The sequence below is a fragment of the Oreochromis aureus genome, linkage group 2 (genome assembly GCF_013358895.1).
Source record: "Oreochromis aureus strain Israel breed Guangdong linkage group 2, ZZ_aureus, whole genome shotgun sequence".
NCBI lineage: Eukaryota > Metazoa > Chordata > Actinopteri > Cichliformes > Cichlidae > Oreochromis > Oreochromis aureus.
The window spans coordinates 27,499,290-27,520,514 of NC_052943.1; the positions used below are offsets into that span (position 1 = coordinate 27,499,290).

The 21,225-nt window shown below is 42.1% G+C and overlaps 1 protein-coding gene across 1 annotated transcript in view; it reads left to right on the forward strand.

Moving 5' to 3' along the window:
* mgat4b (alpha-1,3-mannosyl-glycoprotein 4-beta-N-acetylglucosaminyltransferase B) overlaps window positions 1-21,225 on the forward strand; it is a 108,232-nt gene that overhangs the window by 35,276 nt on the left and 51,731 nt on the right. Inside the window, exons 3-5 of the mRNA XM_039621640.1 lie at window positions 15,466-15,645; window positions 17,534-17,677; window positions 19,365-19,498. Of these exons, the coding sequence (XP_039477574.1) occupies window positions 15,466-15,645; window positions 17,534-17,677; window positions 19,365-19,498 (458 nt within the window). The remainder of the gene's footprint in view (window positions 1-15,465; window positions 15,646-17,533; window positions 17,678-19,364; window positions 19,499-21,225) is intronic.

A 21,225-nucleotide genomic window follows, 5' to 3' on the forward strand; every position in this document is an offset into this window, starting at 1 on the left:
TCATGCTGTGAGGCGACAGAGCTAAATATTTCTGAATGAAAATTCAAAATGCAGAATCTGGAAAGATATCTCAGAGGCTGGAGAAAATGTTTGTAAAGAGGTTTACACCAGAGTGTTTACACGTGCCCACTTTCATTGGCTTCTTAGAGATAACCATCAAGGCAACCGTATTAGCATGTAAGCTAAAAACAAAGCAGCAGGCAGAGAGGCAGCGAGGTGGAGGTGTTGAGGGTCAGACAGCTGGTGGAAAACAGACTCGGTGTTCATCAGAGCGACAGTCGGACAGAGGATGACCGCCTGTTAGCATGCCATCTGTCTGTCTGTCAGCCTGCTGCTGCAAACTGTGTTACCATGACAACTCTGCGTGTGTGTGTTTGTGTGTGAGACTGAAGGAACTGACCTGACACCAATCACTCAACAATCACACACACACTCACACGAGGTGAGATGTCCTCCAGACTGTGAAGCGTCTTTATCCCCCTCAGCCTGCTGCAGCCTGTGATGACACACACACACACACACACACACACACACACACACACACACACACACACACACACACACACACACACACACACACACACACACACACACACTGTGTACAGGTAATTTACAACCTCACACCTTAGACATCTTCTGTATGTGTGTGCTCGTGGGCCATGTGATGTCCTCAGAATACCAACACACACAGCGCTGGTAGAAAACACAGGTTCTTAGAGGTGCCCTGAGACTCACAAGGCTGATCCCAATCATTCGGAAAATATTAATAGCTCTGTTTGTACATGCGAGCTGCAGAGTAGTTTAGAAAATTAAAAATGACCACATATGTGAAATACAATGCAGAAATAAGAAATGCTGTTCAAACGAAGCAGCTCTGAAACACAAGGACGCTGCTGTAACCGTAATCAGCAATCATGCTCGTACTTACTGCAGCCTCGTTATTGAACAAATGCACTCTGCTCTGTGATCTGTCGAGTGTGGATGGACAGCTGAGGAGGATTTTTTTAAGTTAAGTAGCTCTGATTCTGGACTAATAAAGACTTCTAAAGCCTCCATCAGCTTATGGAAGTCATGGCTCCGCTTTCCTTCTCGGCAGCAGAAGGCTGATGTTTCCTCTGGCTTCACAACCTGGAAACTTTTCCTGGAAAATTAATTGTATTTTTATAGAGCAGGTTTGATTATCAATAAAGTTTGAGTTAATGATCAGGCTCTGCTGGTAGGATAGGAACATACAGCTGAGCATCATCTGTATATCAGCTGACATTTAGTGTGGAAGTCACCAAACAGGAGGATTGATGTTAATACAGTTAACTCTGATGGTCAGTTAAACCACAAGTAGAAGTCTTCATACAGCCTGGTGGTACAGCACTGTTTGTATAGATGGAAAAACAAACATGGCAATAAAGTATAAAAGGCAAAAACAACAGTTTGTACAGTTCTCACAAGCTTAGAAGTCAATATTTGGTGTGACCGACCCGTGAGGCAGCTTTCCTTTCATTAGGAATCGTTTTCCAAACTTCTTCCTTGGATTTTGGCTTCTTTTCGTCCTGGTTTCTGTCAGGATGATCCCACACTGCTTAAACGACATTGAAGTTTGGCCTCTGGGGAGGCTGACCCATGACTGATACTGTTTCGCTGTGTTATTTTTTTTATCCAGCTGTGCTTTACTGCACTGGCAGTGTGTTTGGGATCATTGCCATGCTGAAAAATGAAGCTATTTACTCTGAAATTGCAGAAAGGCATGTGTAAGTGGTCAAAATTAGACTTCTAGGCAGCCATTAAAAAATAGCAACCACATGCGAAGAGAGACGAACCTTCAGGTGTGGCTCAGCGACGGAAAACGGATATAAAGTTTTTTGCTGTCTATGTGTCCAGTAGCCGAACTTTATGATCAAGCCTCGTGGATGTGATTCCTCGTGAGTCTGAGCTCCTCTATGGACACTAACAGGACCGATTTTGCCTTTTGTTGCGTTTTAAATTGAAGCCGAATGGAGCAGCCATGTAGCGGACTTCAAGAGATTTGTGTATTCATCCCGAGGCTGTAGTGGTTTTCACTTGTGGCAAAACGAATCATACTAGCATCAGTGTTTTGTACACACAGGAAACAAGTGGACTGTTATTTAAACAGGGCTTATATAAACTTGGACGACAGGTTTCAAGTTGTTAGCATTTAAGAAAAGAAAAAGGTTTCATTTAAGATGCAGGAGGGCTGAATAGCAGAAGTTACAAACTGGGGTCTGACACTGTGTTTAAAGTCAGGAGAAGATGACTGGAGCAGTCTGGACCTTTGATTTCAGCTAAAGAGAAAGGATGTTTTAAATCTCTATAAACTGTTCAGGAGCCAAAAGAGAAACAGATCTAAGAGTTCATAATTCGGCTGATAGGGTGCCAGTTTAATGATGACAGGAGAAAATTTCAGATTTTTGTGTCATCTCAAACGTATATGTTAGATAAAAGCGTGCACGTTAATTGTCAGAAACCGATAACGGACCAGAAAACAGAATGTGAGGCTCAAACTGAGTTGGTGTGGCCTGACAGACGCCAGATCTTTGCTCCTCTCATCTCTTTGTCTCTGTTCCGATTGGATGTGACAGCTGATATTGAGAGGAAGCGGCATGTGAAAATATGTGAGCGCTGCCAGGCTGACCAGCTCACACACAGAGAGCGAGCGTGTCTGATGATGGTAATGACTCTGTGAGCTTACCGTCTCCGGGTTTCATTCATCTCAGCGCGCACACACACACACACACACACTATCTCTCAAGCACACTCATACAAACAGCAGTATTGACTAAAGGCTCAAATAAACACAAATCCACTCGACACATCGACTGAAACAAGAGCTCAGACGGTGTGGTATCCACACACACACACACACACACACTTCATATGATGAAGTCATGGTATTAGATGATACTCTGCTCCTCGGAGATGATCCAGGCCTGTGCAAAATCGATCTCCAGGCTTCTCCGTGCAGAGCAGCCGGCCTGATTTTGGAGCTGTAGTCGAGTTTTTTGTACGCTGGGATGAATCCCTCCCATCCTGGAGTGAAACCCCATGAGGGCCACTGCTCATTAACATGCATCCAGAGCCATTGTTGGGATTTTGAAACATGATAATTGCAGAAGGTTACTGGAAAATAAAATAGGCTTAAGATGCGTAATTGTGCTCTGCTAAGCAGTTATGGTCAGGCGTTCAAAATAAACACAATTAACTTGTTCAGTTAAATTTTTGCATCAGCATTTTTCAGCATTTATGATGTTAATGGAGTTCGAGAAGCAGCCTGCATGAGGAGGGTATCTGTCTTGGTGATTTTAGAGTTATAACCCTGCTTCTCGTCAGTGGTGTAGTCCTTCATGTCAACATGTCAACCCCATCGTGGTTTTCAGACGAGTGGGAAGCAGCTGGCAGGAGAATTAGCGCTTACAAAATCTGAGGCCACGGTTTCCTCTGGGGTGGGGAGGTGGGGGTTTGCCCCAGCCGAGGTACACTAAGTACACTGCTCAAAAAAATGAAAGGAACACTTTGTAATCAGAGTATAACATCAGGTCTTTTAAACTTCTGGGATATTGATCGGGTCAGTTAAGTAGCAGAGGAGGGTGTTAATCAGTTTCAGCTGTGCTAGAGGGGTAACAATGAGACCACCCCCAAAACAGGAATGTTCTCACAGGTGGAGGACACTCATATATTTTCCCTTCTCATATTTCTGGCTATTTTTTCCACTAGTTTGCATTTGGCTAAGGTCAGAGATTGGACAGGTAAACCAGCTCCTCCAGGATGGCTCCTTGCTGGCAGAAGATTTGCTGTGTCTCTCAGCAGAGTCTCAAGGGGATGGAGGAGACTCCAGGAGATGGATGGTTACTGTAGGAGAGCTGGACAGGGCTGTAGAAGGTCCTTGACTCATTACTGGGACTGGTATCTGCTTCTTTGTGCAAGGAGGTGTGAGAGCTACAAAATGACCTCCAGCAGGCCGCTGGTGGGACCCCCCCAGGACACCATCTGTCGTCTCATTAGCAGCATGCTGGTTGATAATTTTCACTCCTAACACGTTAGTCAGTCCATATCAGTATAGATATCCAGCATGATTGTTTTAATCGTTCCTTGAGAGTATCTCTAAGCTTTCCACTCACCAATCAAAGTGTGGCCATGAACTCTGGGGATGCCTGGGCTCAGCCTCATGGTGCACACACCACATGTGAAGTGAAATTTGATTGGAAGCCCACAAACAGTCGCCTGTAACAGCCAATGAGACGAAGAGCAATCCACCCAACCTTCATAGCAAAACGTTTTCAGTACTTACTCTGAAGTTTTTCCTCACGTTTCTCCAAACCTTCTCCTTTTTTTCGTATCTGATACACTAAACAGCTTCCCTCACGCTGTCTCCGTGACCACCTCCTCCATTTCTCATTCCCGGCGGCGACGGTCTCAGCTGTTGTGCATTTGTGGTGAGCGTGAAACGAACATTTAGCTGAAGCTAAAATATTTTTAGCTGTGCAAATCCTGGATTCACCTCCTTTTGTGTCTCCTGGTGCAGATTTGTGTTAGTTCATCTTAATGTACAGACGTTGTAACTGCACCGTGCAAAAACTTCACTTTGGGTTAATGCACCATCAGAGATGTGGCGAGGAGCTCAGGCTTCTCCGCTGGGTGAAGTTGTTGCTCCTTTGGATGCCTCCATGGCACCTCCCTCTTGAGGTTTTGCAGGCTTGAATAAACCCCCGAGGGAGAACCAGAACTCGCTAGAGGTAGACTGAAGAGATTGGCGCTAAAGTGACTTGGCATAACTTGGTTATTTTGACCTATGAATCATGCTAAGCTACACTGGTGGGGGCCCATAATAAAAATATCCACTTTTCTCACAAACGTCAAACCATATGGCATCTCCATAATCTCACGCTGAAATCACATTTTCCATAGACGGCAGCATCTGTGCAAGGTGTCCTCATTGGAGACTTAAATGGACACCTGATGAGAAGCATGAATTTTCCTTCTTGTTGGTGTAAAATCTGAAGAGCTCTTTAAAGTCATCCTGACAGAAACACCTGGCTGAGCAGATGGATCCTTTTAAGACTTTGCTTCCATCTTCTTTCCTCCGTCGGTCTGTCTTTAGAGTCGGAGAAAGAAAACAGACGCCGCCTTTGCTTTTGTCATCATTTCAGCGTTTTTGGCTAGTTTGCTAATGCTCCTAACAGCTTTCTGCCTCTTTGTGTCTGCCTGCTCTTTAGTTTCTGATGTTTTTTTGCTTCTTCAGTTGCTCTGCAGTCTTTTTTTTTCCCCTTGGCATCGAGCTCTCCGAGTTTCAGTCCGTCTGGCTCGAGTGCTAATGTTCCTACCGGTCCGCTGCTCTGATCTGTGTGAATTAATGGAAGAAAGGAAGAAAAGCGCTTTGTTTTGGTTCGTTCTGCTGTTCGAAGCTGACTGTAGTTTCTGTTCACCTCCTCCTGTTTTCCATCAACGCTGCTACAGCCATGATCCTGGCAGATATTTGCTGTTGTTCATAACTAAAGATAAGGCGCGGGATCTTGGCATCAGGTAGATTTTACAGAAGGTGAACCAAGGACAAAGAGAGGGAGACTTCTCACTTTATAAATCTGTGTGAACAGCAGAGGTGGATTGTGGGAGTTGTGTGAAAAATCACAGGCGAGGTGTGAACTTTTAGACTTTGCTTCACTTTACTCAAACTTTCCTCTAAATTTTTATTCGGCTGTGTTCGAATATACAACAGAACATGTTTGAAAAAGAGGTGTGGTGCTGGTTATTCATGAAAGTTTTTCATCTCTGTTTTTGTCATGATGACCAAGCGGCTTGTCTGGAGTCACTGTAACATCTGAAATGTGGATTTATTTTCATGCAGAAGGTCACGACGTGGCACGATTTCAGGTTTAACGTCAGTTGACTGATGTATTGCCACTGCAAACGTAGGGGGCTGTCTCACACACTAAGATATGTTAACGTGAACACTGCAAGTAGCCAATCAAATTGTTGTGATGTCATAGTTTTGCAACATGGAACTTGGATTTTTTGGAGGCATGAGTAACTGTATTCGGACTGTATTTGAATGCTCTGTAGTTATCAGCTAATGCTCATGCAGCAGCTGTCAGTCAAGAGGCCACGCCCCTAATAATGCAAACTTTAAGGGTAATACAATTTAAAAAGGTGAGCTGCAAAATAAATTCACCACCTATACAGCTGCTATGAAGGGGTAAACTATTTATAACAACGAAAACAGTTTTTGTATCAGGCCGCAAACATGTTTATTTCTACTGTAAATTTTTTTCTATGGGGACTGACTCACTGCTGCAGCCTCCAGTGGACATTACAGGAACTGCAGGTTTTGCTTAAAGAGCTCTTTATCTGACAGACTAATGAATCATCTTAGAACCCGAGCTCCAGTTCCGGTGAGTGAAGTTAAGTTCGGTTTTATTGAACAGGGATTATCAAGTCAAACACAGTCTGTGGATGCAGGTTGATAACCAAGCTAGCTAGCGTTAGCTGATAACTGCATTTTGGGGCCTTAGTGGTTAATGGTTGAGCAAAGCTTCAAGCTGATGAGATGATATGTGAGTCGTTTCTATGTTGCTTGTGTAAAATGAATCACTCATTCTCCCCTGTGACCACACACACACACACACACACACACGTGCACACGGACACACACCCACATTCACTCTAAAGCTGGTGGTTGGATGATGTCATTATTTTAATGCTCCAGCCTTGACTTGCCAAGTGTGTTAACATTCCTCACATACTTTCCTGCTTGTGTGTGTGCGTGTGTGTGTGTGTGTGTGTGTGTGTGTGTGTGAGAGAGTGTGGAGGGGGATAATTGACTTCCTGTGACACTGCCTGACTGAAAATCACAGGTTGACACCTGTTTATTCTCGCTGACGCACTCCAGCTGTTTCTTCTTCTGTTCACTCGGAAAAGGAGGTCAAAAGCTGGTGGAGGGGTTTTACACAACAACACAAACACAGATACACACAACAACACAAACACATGTATATATCGACTTCCGAAGATCCACAAAGACCCACTCAGACCTACTGTTAGCAGTTAAACTCATCCTACAACAACATTTCCATCCACCTCGCCACCATCCTAGCTCCCCTCGTGGGGAACACACCCCATCACAAAACTCCATGACTTCCCCAACAAGGTCCAGGAACTTACCCTGGATCCAGATGAAATCAAAGTGTCCTTTGGTGTGGTCTCACTCTTCACTTGCATATCTGTAACCGAAGCAGTAGAGACTACGCAGTCAACACAAACACATGCCTTCCCCTGTAAGAGCACATGGATTACTGCAGTTTACTCCAAACACAAACACAGTGACGAGGCATGAATGGCAGAGGTTCAGAGAGCGAGCCGGGGCTTCGGTGCATTCAGCTCGATTTGGAATTAAAGCTCAGTTTGGCTGAGTGTAAGTGCCGCTGATGGATTATTAAGTCTGTGCGTTATTTTTGTCCGACAAACAGGACTCCACTGAGGACAGGGAGGTTAGCTTGGATCTTCCAGTGAAGTCTGAAGTGATGGAGCTGTAATTAAAAGTCAAACAGCGTGACACTGATCTGCTCTCAGTTTGAAGTATCTCTCATAAACTCACATATTTAGGTTTATTCCCCGCGGTCGGGCCGTTCTCGGGTGTTTGCTTCAGCCTGTTCTCGTCTCCAGAGTGTCACTTGGCACCATCTTGTCCTAATGGCGGCGAGCCTCATGGCACAGTCACTCCCAACTCGTCATTTATCAACAAACATGGTCACTGTTGCAGTGCCGCTGTAACGCTAAAGCTGCAATAAGGCGGTTTATGTTGTGAGCGTGGTATGTGTGGCCCCACGGCTGGGTGGCTCTGTGGGAATGACCTCGGAGCTCCTGATGATGGCCGCTCCGGTGTCGGACAGCTGTGTTCACATGAATGTGAAGGACCTTGTTTTCCTCCTGCACTCCGGGTTATTTGTCCACGAAGCACTCTGTGTGCATGTGCGTGGTTTTTTTTTGCTTTCCGAGCTGCTCAGTGGTTTTGTTGATAATGAACTGCCATCACGCCGCTCTGGGACCACGACCCTGCCATCACATCGGGCTGACTCAGCAGCTTTATTTCCTTCCCTCCTCTTCTTTTTCTAATAAACACATCAGTCTGACTCAGAAGGCAAATCACCGAGCGCCACTTTCCTGTCAGCCGCCCTTCGTGTCCTGTTGACTTCCCGTTTGACATTTTGGGGGTCCCACGGGTCCATTCTGTGTGTCAGAGTGTTATTTAGAGAAGTGCTCTTCCTGTTTCATCTCTTCCACCTGACTTTCTTCCTGTTGGAATAATAATAATGTGTTCATCGTGTATGAAGGGTTAATAACTGTTAATTTGGTTCAAATGACGGGAACTGCAGAGACAGCTGACTGTTGTATTCTCTCATTTATCACTCGCTGATTAAACACCATCTGCTGGGGGGTGAGGATGGAGAGAGGAAGACGAGGGCCAGCGGGCCGGAAGACCCTTCATTAGGGACCTCGTTAAAAAGTGCCAGACCAATCTGTCCGCGATGCTCAGCCATGTGAACGCATCGCCCAGTTTCTCTCCGTGAGCACGACACGAGACCGAACACTCACTGAAAAATAAAAACTTTATTAGCAGCCCGCCGCCATCTCCACTTCATAACATGAAAGCAGCAGGAGTGACTGTAAAGGCTCAGCTGAAACACATTTATCAGTAAAAACAACTTTTAATGTTTAATCCTGCGTCTGAGGCTTTCTGTTTCTGTAATCTGTTCTCCATCACGCAGGTCCTGTTTTTCCCCATTTCTTGGATGCCCTCATCAGAAATGTCCCAAAAAAACAGAATGCCGCTATTAAGTTTCAAATGACAGGAAATTTCCAAGAAGGTCCTGCAAAGTCTGGCATTTAAAAGGGGAAAGGAGCACGAGTTAGTGCATGAACTGTTAAAAGTTAATTTGATTTTGAGGTTTGGAAGTGGACGTATGTCAGGGTGACTTCTGAGTGGGTCAAGCTTTACAGCACAGAATAGAAGACGAAAAAGCGAAGTGCAAAAAAATGGGCTTTTCTTCAGGACCTGAACAGAGTCGATAGGTTTTGTTGTTCTGCACATCATTTTAAATCAGACAGTCGAGATGTGCCCGAAGTGCAGACATTCAGCTTTAATTCAACGGGTTCAACAGAAATGAATTTCAGCCATTGTTATATTTTTATATACAGCAATTGGATGATTGACTGACCGGCAGTTTCATGGCCAAGCCAGGCCTGTTCCCTCATTATTTCGTGGCAAACCAAACAAAATAAACCCATTAGAGACTAAGAGCAGAAACTTTAGGAGCGGCCAAATCAGCAATCTGGTTCTTTTATTATTAGGAACAAATTCACTGCAACACCAAAAGACCTGAAGGTCCACAGACGACAACCGAAGTGCATGATGACAGAATTATTTCCATGGGTCAGAGAAACAACTTCACAACATCCAACCAAGTTGACAGCACTCTCGAGGAGGGAGGCGAGTTGTCATCAAAATCTGCAATCATAACTGTAAATCCAGAGCGCTCACAGCAAGGTGCAAACGCTGGTTACACTCAAGGAGAAGAAATCCAGCTTCTTCTTCAGACTCATAAAGCTGACTGTAACTAATTGAATTACATGTAAATATAAGAGTGAAATTTTAAAGGAATCTGGTCAACTGAAATTATTTGATTGGTATAAATTTAGTTTACACCAAGCAAATGGTCTTTAATGATTAATTATCTCAATAAATAAAACTTTGTTTTTATACATTTCAGCTGCATTTAACTCAGAATGATTGAATTACTGAATCGTGGACTTGGACGTTAGGGGAGCTGCAGGTTTTGAAACCTAAATGTTGGCTTCGTTTTTCAGCCTCAGGTTGTTGCTGGATTGGGGATTACGGTGGCTAAAGCACATATTTTAACTACATGAACACACGTTTACCGCAGGGCACCGGGTTAGTGTCACATTTTTTTGACATTTTGTCAGCTGTTATCTTCTCTTAATCGTATAAAAAACCAATAAAATAATCCTAGTTTATTTGATGATGGAACCTACTTATATTTATAGGAGTGTTTAAACCTCAGAACCTAAGAACACACGTTTAAACACATACAGGTCTGTACAGATCCGGGTCTGATCAATGTCAGACCGATGATTGGCATTTAATGTATTGATTGATCAGTGAGGAACAGCCAAACTGATTTTTAGTCCTCGTCCTTCTTCCTGTTTGCTAAAAGAACCACAAGGCCATTAACTGTGAGTCATCCTGAGTGTGTGTGTGTGTGTGTATAGGGTAATCTCATTACCTGTGATCGGTGGCTTTTATACTATTACACACACACACACACACACACACACACACACACAGATATTACTACAGTATGACTCAACCTGTCTGCCCTCCACACTCTGCTCTGTGTCAGAATTGTGTGTGTGTGTGTGTGTGTGTGTGTGTGTGTGTGTGTGTGTGTGTGTGTGCGCAGGATTACTGTGTATTAGTGATGTTTATCCATCTCTCTGTGCATGTTCTTGTGTTACTAAAGTTGTGGGAACAGAAATCAGTCACATTGTGGGGAATCGGTGTGGTACTCGTAAGGCAGGTTTTTCAGTTTTAGGCTCAAAAACCTTGAAGTTTGGGTGAAGTCTGGTTAGGTAAAAATTAAATAGAGGGAAAAAGTGTGGACATCTACTTGTACATATATGTTTGTGAGCACACGTGGGAGTTTTGGGACCTTTTGCATGAGGACGTGTGCAAAGTGAGGACATTTTCAGGCTGTTGCAGTGTTCAGACTAGTGTCTCCATGCTGTTTCCTGTTATTGATCTTTTTGCATTGATTAATTACCGAAAGAAAGCAAGCACACATATGACATCAGTCACTGGAGAGGAGGAGGGGGTCAAAGGTGAGACGTGAATGTCCCATGTCCCGAGTTTTGTGCCTCGTTAATCCAACTTTGTTTGCTGGATGTAAACAGATGATAAACCTCTGATATCTATGTATGCTGTTCTTATTAAATGCATGCCTTAGTTCTTCAACAGGCCAAATGTCATCATAATTTTGAAGAATTTTGACTATACAGATGTTTAAAGGACAACATCTGTATGCTTCAACCTTTGGATGGAGCATCTGCTCTTCCTCTGGTTCCTCCATATTAGACAATACTGAGACAGAGAGTCTCAGTATTGTGAATAAAATGTATTCATGTGCTTTACAGTTGGATTAGCAGTCTACTTCTTTGGGTTTTGTACCATGTTATAGTATAAATACATGGGAAGAGGTAGTTTTAAAACACAAGATTGCACAAGTGCAGTCTCTGTTTCCAGTAGCTGCCAGCCAGTATCTAGGCCCGTGTGTGCTTGATCTGCACCTGGATTTTCCTAAAAAACTGAAGTAAAACTCACCGACTTTAATTTCTTTTTCACGTTTGCCATTTTTAAAGCCATTAAGCTGCTTTCTATTATATTTTTACTATCGCTGGTAGGACTCAGAGTGGCCCGTGTAGCTTAAAGTCAGTCTAAAAAGGCTAACAGATTATTTCCCCTCACTTCACAGTTGTTGTTTTCATGGCAATAAAAGTAAACAGTGAATAAATTAATTAATTAATAAGCGATGAATTACTGTAGGTTTAATGAACACAGTGACAACATCCAGCCAGATAATCATAAATAGCCCACCGCATTGTCCTGGCATGTCGTGAAAGATTTTATTTACAGCTGTTTGTAATGTTGAGGTTTATACTTCTAGTCTGTCTCACCTGCTTTGTGTGATCTGTGTCTCCATACAGATTGTTTGGGTTTATAATGTCTCTTCCGACAGAGTTTACTGTGCTGCTTAATTCAACCATTTACACAAAAATATAAACTCTGGTAATAACTGAGCTTTTTTTGGTGTATTTTGCTGTCGGCTCTAACAAACTCCCGGTCCATGCTAATAGCGCCCGCAAAATATTTCTCAAAATTTGAAGTTGCTACAGTTATTAAATATTACGAAGGATGTGAAACCACTGCTGGAACAAAAGCCTTCGCAGAAACACAGTTTCACTGTTTAACAGACCAAATGCTGCAGGAAGAAGATTATTTCATCAGCACAGATAAATAACTGGGCAGCAGCATCATTAAAAACTCATCAGCGAGGACCGTGTGTGTGTGTGCGCGCTCATAAATTCACTGCAGTTATCAGCCAAACAGATGTGACCATTGTTCTCATTAATGAGGGTTTACAGGAATAATTACAGCAAAATGAGGTGCTTTCTGAGTGATTTTACTCTCCGGCTATTAAAGTTCAGCTGACAGACAAACTGCAGCACAGCTCCGGTTAACGTTCAGACCCGTCTGGTAAAAAGTTGTGTCGGCTGTAAACACTTCCTGACCCATATCACCAAGTTTCATTTCTCCGTTACTCTACAGGGAGCTTGAAGTGCTCAGGGCTTGTTAAACTTGGGCGGGTTGAGCTCTGTGGTGTGTTTATGTGCAGGAAATTTGAACCATTAAAAATCAGGTGTTGCTGAATCCCTCGGATCAAGCTGATCTGAGGCCGAACAAAGGCTGACACTCAGAGGACACTCAGAGCTTTCTGTGCATGAGTCTGTTTATCCTATGAAGTGTGGTTACCACAGTAGTATCCACATGGCGTACTCATGACAGCGTTAGCTCCTCTGAGCTGGTCGGGGTTGTGGACAGATGTGGACCTTGTTTCCATGGAGAGAAGAGGGTCAGTCGGACAGACTTTGGTTTTTAATTCAACAATTTGGACACTAATTTGGTGTCTAAATGGTTGTGAACAGATGCTCACGAAGACAGACGTATCAGTGGAGCCTGTTTATTAAATATAAACAACATTTTATGTCATTTATATCATGGGGAAGATCATTTATGTCTGTAATGTATGTATGGTCGGAGGGTAAGATGGCGCCGCCATTGCGTGCAGTAGGTCGGCAGCCTTAACATGAAATTTCCCCTTGTGGGACTAATAAAGGTAATAAAGGTATTTATAAGCCACTTACATTTATCTGAGTAAGTCAAGACGTTTGGAGCGAGAGATCGGGATTTTGAGTTTCCTGCTGATTTTGTTTTTCTTTGATCTTTTTCTCTCTAAATCAAAAAATCAATTCTGTCATTTCAATTGAATAATAATTAAACAATTTAGTAACTTTCTCTTACTAGAATATCCAATAATGCCAACATCAGCAAAGATTTCAATTTTAAATAGTTTTTTTTTTTTACCCAAACAGAAAAAAATAAGATAAAATAATACATTTCATTTATAGGCGCCTTTAAAGACCCTCAAGGTCATCTTATAATAGTACAAAAAACAACATAAATGAATAAAATCATAAGGTAAATGACAAAAAAACAAGCATGAAAGTCTAAAAGCTAAACAAGGTGAAAAATAGACTAAGACAGAATCAGGAGACAAAACTGAAAGAACAGAACAAAGGGAAAATAATTTAGTGTGTTTTAAACTGAAGCAAATACTCAGGTTCATATTAGCAAGTGAGCAATTTATTTATATAGCACTTTCAGTCAACTCCCAGCTGAAAGCAAAGTGCTGTACACTTGACATGACAAAACACTTAAATTAAAACAATAAAATCGGCACATTAGATTAAATTAAAGCAGTAAAATCAGGGTCAAATTGTGTCATAAGCCAAGGAATAAAAAATATTAAATATAAAAAAATATTAATATTAAAACGATAAAAGTGATATTCAGGTCAATGGAGGAGACGAGCAACACCTGAGTAAAACCACTCCTAATCATAAACTAGTGCTAACTGCTGCGACTGTACTGATGATTTGGAACAAACGTCATGAACTGAAAATGTTAAAGAGAGGAAATACGGCTGAGTTTGTTGAAGTTATCTCGTGTTTGACGTTTGAGGTGGAGGTTTTTGCTGTTTCTGTATTTGTGTTTCTAGATTTAAAATAATAAAAACATAATAAAATGAAGCTTTTTGTGAATTCCTCCAGAATAGTTAGTCACGTGAACCCTGTGGGTGTGTCAGGAAATACGTCAACTCTTTCTCTTCATGCAGTTTTCCTTTTTGTTGATTCTTTGGCGATAAAATGATGAATAAAAAACTGATAAGATTCACATAGAAAAGTGTCTCCTGTAAAACAAAACAAAACAAAAATAGGAACAGGTGACACTTTGTGTGAAGCTTTTTCAAAATAAAAGCGTGTCTCTCTCTGTAGACGAGGTAAGCACACCGACCGTCCTCCGTCTTCTGTATATCGAATTCAGTAAAACTGTTAAGTTAATATCTGCAGGCTCAGGCTGAGAAAAGTTGAGGCCAAGCTGTTCATGTTGACACTTCTTATTTTTGGAGTCTCAGTCGGATGTATTACAGCTGGAGGGCTGAACAAAGTGAACGGGGACGTCTGCGTGTGAGCCCAAAAGGGATTAGTGCAGATTTACCTCCACATAGCATTAACTCAGCGAGGGATGATGGCAGGATGATGGACGGCCGGATGCTATTTGCTGCGGCAGATGAAGGATTTAGCTTTTTATTTCCATGTTTTTACCCAGATTATGTCCTTTTTTCCCTCCTACCTGTTGATGATGACGATCTGGCACAGTCCTATACGCTCTGTCTGCCTTCAGAGTAATCCCATGAAGCCTCAGTCTGTCTCTGTTTTCCTGTCTGTCATTCAGCACTGACAAAGAATATGCACAAGCGTAATAAAACAGCGACATGCTCCCATTAATAAATCTGTATTGATTTTACTTCCTGTGTTTGCACACCTATTATATATAGGACTAAAATGGAAATATGTCCTGTAAAAGAACAATGCAGAAAAATACTCCACAGCAAGTATAAGTTTACCTGATGTTTATAAAATCTGGCAGAAATAAGCATCATTCCATTGTGAGCCCTGCAGACCCTGAACTTTCTTTAAATTTAGAATAGATGATTTTGTATAACGCAAGAATTCTCAACCTTCCATCAAAATATCCAGTAGGATAAAATTATGAACACTTGGTCAGCTTTACTGTAAAAGCAAAATGAGGGCTGACTCAGTTTGGAGGTTGAAGTGGACATTGGAGAAACTGCAGGTTTTGGCACCTCTCAGTCAACTTCATGGTCAATCCTGCAGGACATCATGCTTCCACCTAACCCACAGTGTGCAATATAAACATTTAAAAAGCTGATTGTAAGTCTTCGTACATACCGTGCAAGTGAGATATCATTATTTGCTTCGTCGTTAGCTTCATTTTTTTGGTCCTGGATGTTGATAGTTGTTTGTGACCCTGTTTGGTCAGATGTTGGGTTTGAGACGTTGATCTCTGATGCCCACATGTCAACGTTTCACTACATGAATGGTGCGAGTCTGGACGGACAGACTTAAACTGCTTTTACTGCAATTTACTGTTTTTTCAAAGAAAGGCATCAAGTGGATTCTTGCTTTTGCTGTTTGTGTGACTTTTTTTTTAACCTCGTCCCCTCCTCTCCTCTTTGTCTCCAGGAGATGTGGTTGATATCTACCAGAGGGAGTTCCTGGCGCTGAGGGAGCGCCTCCACTCGGCCGAGCAGGAGAACCTGCGGCGCTCCAAAGAGCTGAACCTGGTCCTGGAGGAGATCAAGAGGGCAATCGCTGAGAAGCAGGCGCTCAGAGACATCAACCGCACCTGGAGCAGCCTCTCAGGTCAGTCATGAGATTTTCTTTAAACAACAACTATGTAATGGCTCTAAACAGGAAAATCTCTGTTACCCTGAGTTTAGATGAGGCGAGTCATCCCTGCAGGAAAAGTTCATACAGTCCTGATCAAAAGTTTAAGACCACTTGAAAAATGGCAAAAATCATATTTCGCATTCTCGTCAGAGAATAAAACTTTCTTCCACCTTTCAGTGTCCCGTGTTTGGTGCTCTCTTGCAAAGTCCAAACGGTCAGTTCTGTGGCATTCAAGGAGACGAGGCCTTCAGTCTCAGATGCCGTCTGATGGTTATGGGGCTGCAGTCGGCACCAATAACGGCGTTAATTTGGGTCAAGGATCATCCAGTGTCTTGACGGACAGCCAATTGGATCCTCCGGCTCAGTGCTGGTGAAATTTTTTGGGTGTTCCACTTGACTTTTTTGTTCCAAAACCCTCAGGATCATTTAAGAAATTCCAAATGACTGTCTAACTGCGTCCCACCTCAGCAGCGATAGCTCGCTGCGAGAGATCCTGCCTATGCAGTTCAACGCAGTTCCACTTTCAAAAAGGGAACGTTTTTTTGCCTTTGCCATCAGAACGTCATGACAGTGTGACTACCTGACAGAAAATGACAATGAATCCACATTTTTGCACAGATTTGGCCTTTTAAAGGCACGTGGTCCTAAACTTTTGATCAGCTGTAAAACAGCCTGTTTCAGTTTAAGCGTTGTTTTCAAAAAAATGTTTTGTCTCACTCCCATTTCTTCTTGTTGCATGTTGAAGATCTACTTGGAACCTTGTTAAGATCCAACCACGCAAAATATGATTTTTTGCCATTTTTCAAGTGGTCTTAAACTTTAGATCAGGACTGTATCTTTGTGTTTTATATCTTGAATTGGCCTTTTCCCATCATCACGCTCACATCTACAGCTATTTCAGTGCTGTCATTTTTTCCTGTATCTTTACACTTCATTTGTTTTTGAAGGTAGTTTCAGACGAGTTCTGATTAAAGTGTTGTTCCTTCAGTCGACCAATAAAAATCAAAAGCTGACCTGATTAAATTTGTGATACCGTCTTCTCTTTTAAACACTCTCGACCTTCTGTGGTGTCAAACTCATTCTACTTCACAATTGAACCATTAAACCTACTGCACCTTTTAAGAAAACACCTTACAAATATTCCCTTTTCTTGGTAAAAAGAAGTTTCAGTACATTTTTAAAACATCTTAATTATTTATTTTAAAAATATGCTGAGATGTCTCAAGGAAAATATAAAGTTTTAACAATATCTCATTACCAGTTTGCTTTCCTTACAAAGAAACACTGCAGTCATAAACTGTCTGAGGTCTGCCATTGATGGCGAGGGTTAAGGAGCACCACTATTAGGGGTTTGGATGAAACACTGTAAGTCCTGTGTCATACCTTTCACAGTGTTGGGATGGACTGCATTATAAAATGCACAGCCGGCTCCAGCGACACACCTCTCATCTCTCATGATCTGAAAAGCGATTTTTGTTCGACCCCACATTTAAAATAAATCAGGTGCCCTTGAGGCCTGAAGTCATGCAGTCACTCAGCGTGCAGCGCTTCTGTCCTCGTCTCCCTGCCACGAAGCAAAAACTGGATAATGTGCTCAGTCAGAAGATGTGAAAAATCATCTGTAATCCATTTAAACTGATCTGTTTTATCTGGTGTAATTTACTCTGTGTGTGTTCAGAGGAGATAAAGCTCAATCTGATCTGTTAGCGTGCTCAGTTTACTCCGACTTCACTCGTCCGACTGCGAGCCTGTTTCTAAGTACTTTATATGAAAGTGTGATTCAGCCGGTTTAAGCTGGCGGCGGGGAGACCTGAATAAACGTGACCTGATCTCTCCTGCTTTGGCCTCTGTGTGTCTGCAGAGGAGACGAGGCTGAAGCTGTGGAACGTGAGCAGCAGTAAAAACGTGCTGCAGCTTCCCTCCATCTTCCATCATCTTCCTCACCTGCTGAACAGAGAGGACAGCCTACAGCCCGCCGTGCACCTGGGACAGGGACGCACTGGAGGTAAAATCCATCACACCTTTTTCTAAGAACACCTGCATGGAGTTTGTTTGATTTAATAATCTTCACAGCCTGCAAATAGCCTGCTTTCTTGGAAGAAGATTTTAATTTAATTTTTAATCTCTAGAAACTTTGAGGTTAAATAAAGGCAAGATCTTGTTTTATATAAAACGATATAAAGTTAATATTACAGAGCCTAAAATTAAGCCTGATATAAAGGTACATAGAGATAAGTCTAATAGATCTCAGTCTGTTTGGTAAAACTGTCTTAGTCTTCTTATGACCAAGGGGTCCTGGCTGAACCAACAGGCCAGGCACAGTGCTCCTCTCCTGGGGTAGCAGCTCACCGAGGCCCCCTCATAAACCCAACATCCTCTGGCGAATAAATACAGAGCTGTGATCAAACAGGCTGACCAAGGTCACTCCTGATGTGTGTGTGTGTTGCCTGTGTGCATGTTTGTGTGTGTGTGTGTCAAGCCTAATTTATTTTTAAAGCTTTTTTTCTGCTTAGTAAACCATTTTCTGACAACTCTGCTTTACACAGACGACATAAATACAGATAAAACCACAGAGAACAAACACATCAGAAAATGGAAGATATTGCTGTGTGTGTGTGTGTGTGTGTGTGTGTGTGCGCACAAGCAGTCAGATAAATTTATGATGCACTGACTAAAACGGGTTAGTCGTGTGGAAAGTGCTTTATGGTGCAGCAGAGGACAGAGATAACCACCAAGAAAAGAAACACAGCAAGGAAATTATATATATTTATTTGTGTGTGTGTTTGTGTGTGTGTGTGTGTGTGTTTGTGTGTGAGAGAAAGAGAGACACAAATCTGATTTATATGTTAAAGCTTTGAAACAAAACAGGATCAGCACAAAGTGTTTTCTTTTTCTGAAGCATCAAGGGGAGGAAAACATATTAAACTAAAACTGAAAGGCTTAAATGTACAGAAATATGACCTGTGTGTGTGTGTGTGTGTGTGTGTGTGTGTGTGTGTGTGTGTGTGTGTGTGTGTGTGTGTGTGTGTGTGCCTGCGTGTGTGTGTGTGTGTCCTTGTCCAGTCTTGTTTGATGAAGTTTCTTTCTTCTTTCTTTCTTATGTTCAACACAAATGTAACGAACATAAGAAACCTCCTGAAATCTTTTGGCTCTGGCTCTGTGTATTTGTTGGTAACACCCAAAATTTCCCAGGCTCCTGGAATGGAAATATTCTCCACTCCTACAGTCCTTGAACTACCTATGTGTTTCCTAGAAATGTTTTTCATTTTGAAATGTCAGTCTACTCACTGTCTCTGTCTATTTCCTGTGAATATTTATGTTTAACCAGTCTCTCTTCCTGAGACCATTTCACATCCAGGCTCTGTGTACATACTGGAAATACTCAGTGCTCCCAGATCCCTTAATTAAACCACTGGCTCTGTGTATTTGCTGGAAATATTTACAGCATCAATGCTTCTGACTCTGTGTATGTTTTGGGAAAATGTTAGGTCTCCTTGGCTGCTTTAGGCTCTTGTTTATTTCCAGCAAAATAAATGGATCTCCTAAATCCTTGGTAGTGTCTATTTGCTTGGTATTACCAGTGAGTGCTTCTCCATCTGGACCTTTCATATTGTGGGACATTAGAGGCAATCTTCACCAAACATTTCAAATCTTGTGTGTGTGTGTGTGTGTATGTGTGTGTGTGTGTGCAGTCTCCATAGTGATGGGGGTTCCCAGTGTGAAGAGGGAGGTCCACTCCTATCTGACTGACACGCTCACCTCTCTGATGTCAGAGCTCAGCGCCGCCGAGAAAGACGACTGCGTCATTGTCGTCCTCATTGCCGAGGTCAGTGTGTGTGAACTTGTATAACTATCATTGTGGGGACCTGCATCCTTTAAACAATCACACTTTAGGGACTTGTCTTCTTTAATGTGAAAGAAAGCCTTAAAAGTCCCCATAAGTTAAATCCTTATCCTTCAAAGGTTTATGTGAAATAGGTACTATTATTCATCCAAGCAGCAACATCTCAGGACTGAAGAACTGATTCAACACAACATCAAGAACTGTAGTTCCTGTAGTGGCCAGTTGAGGTGCTACAAATGTTAATATGTATGTCTAAGCATATGTTTACTTCCTACCTTGGCACTAAAACCTCTGTCCTGTGGTGCTGTGTGTTTTTAGTTAAAAACATGAAATGATCTTCAGGATAGATTAAAGCCAAAGGCTAGATTTGGTTGTGTCCTATAACTGCAGTATGTTTGGATTATCCACTGGCTGGCTGTACCTTTGTTGCGCATCAAAAGCTGTGTTGCCACACCCATTACTTTACTGCACTACCTCCCAACCTCAATTACAGCGATAATATTAAAAGGAAATCAAATAAAGAATTGATTTGATTATGTTCAGTTCATTCTCTGAGAAAGAATCTAAGTCGAAGTGATGTCCTCTGAAGTGATGGAAACACGTGTGTGGATAATTGGCCATCAGAGTGAGTGTGTGTTGATGCGTGAGCTTCCTTGCATGCTTTCTAAAGGCCAGTGGTTTAGCTAATGAACCTCACACACACACACACACACACACACACACACAGCGATAATGTCAGTGATTCTCCGTGTTTAGCTTCCATGCTAATGGTAACCTCTAATTGCCAAAGGGAGGTAAAGCAATGATGTTGTGTGTGTGTGTGTGTGTGTGTGTGTGTGTGTGCGTGAGCACACGCTCACACATTAGATCATTACAATCAATCTGCGAAATGTGTATGCTGTATGCTCTTTTAATAAATAAAGTTAGTGTGTTTGTGTCTTTACAGTGATGAAGGTCACAGTTTACACTGTCTTTGTTTGTTCTCACACTAGAGCTACAGCTTCTCATCTCTTGATATTTCAGTTCATATCTCTTCTTACTGTTTCGTCAAATCTCATTTGTGCAAATCCAATCCAATAGTGTGTCGGTTAATCTCACAGTACATCTCTTCAAATTCACCTGAAAGCCCATTAATTGTGATAATCTCTTTAAAGAAGCTAACTGTAACTTCTAGAAAACCATCATTATTAACTGCACCCATTATGTGAACTCCAGCCATCAATCTGTTGTTTGCATGAGCAAGAATCAGATTAATGCAGTGACAAGATGTCCTGCACTGTTATGTTGGTCTGAATGTGCTGTCTGTCATGTAAGTTGTACAACTACTTAAAGAGCAGTGTATATACTATTTATCTGAATATAAATGTCATGGCGACAAAGGTCACATGGACATCAAGTTAGGGCTAGCTTTATAACTTGGCTATCTTGCATGTTAGCTAAACTAATTTATAAATGGCGAGGGGAGTTTGGATGAATTGGCACTTTCAGTTCCATGAGATAGCTTTCAGTTCACGCATATCAGCCAGAGACTGTCCAGATTACAGACATTAAAACATTAAATCAACTAGGAAGTGGTTATAATGTTATACAGGGTAGGCCCATTCACTCACCATTCAATCACAAATCCCTGTGTCCCTTGTTTCACAATCAGATCGATCCCTCATTCACCAGTTTTGGATGCAGGACACCAAAACGGTGACAGTGAAAAT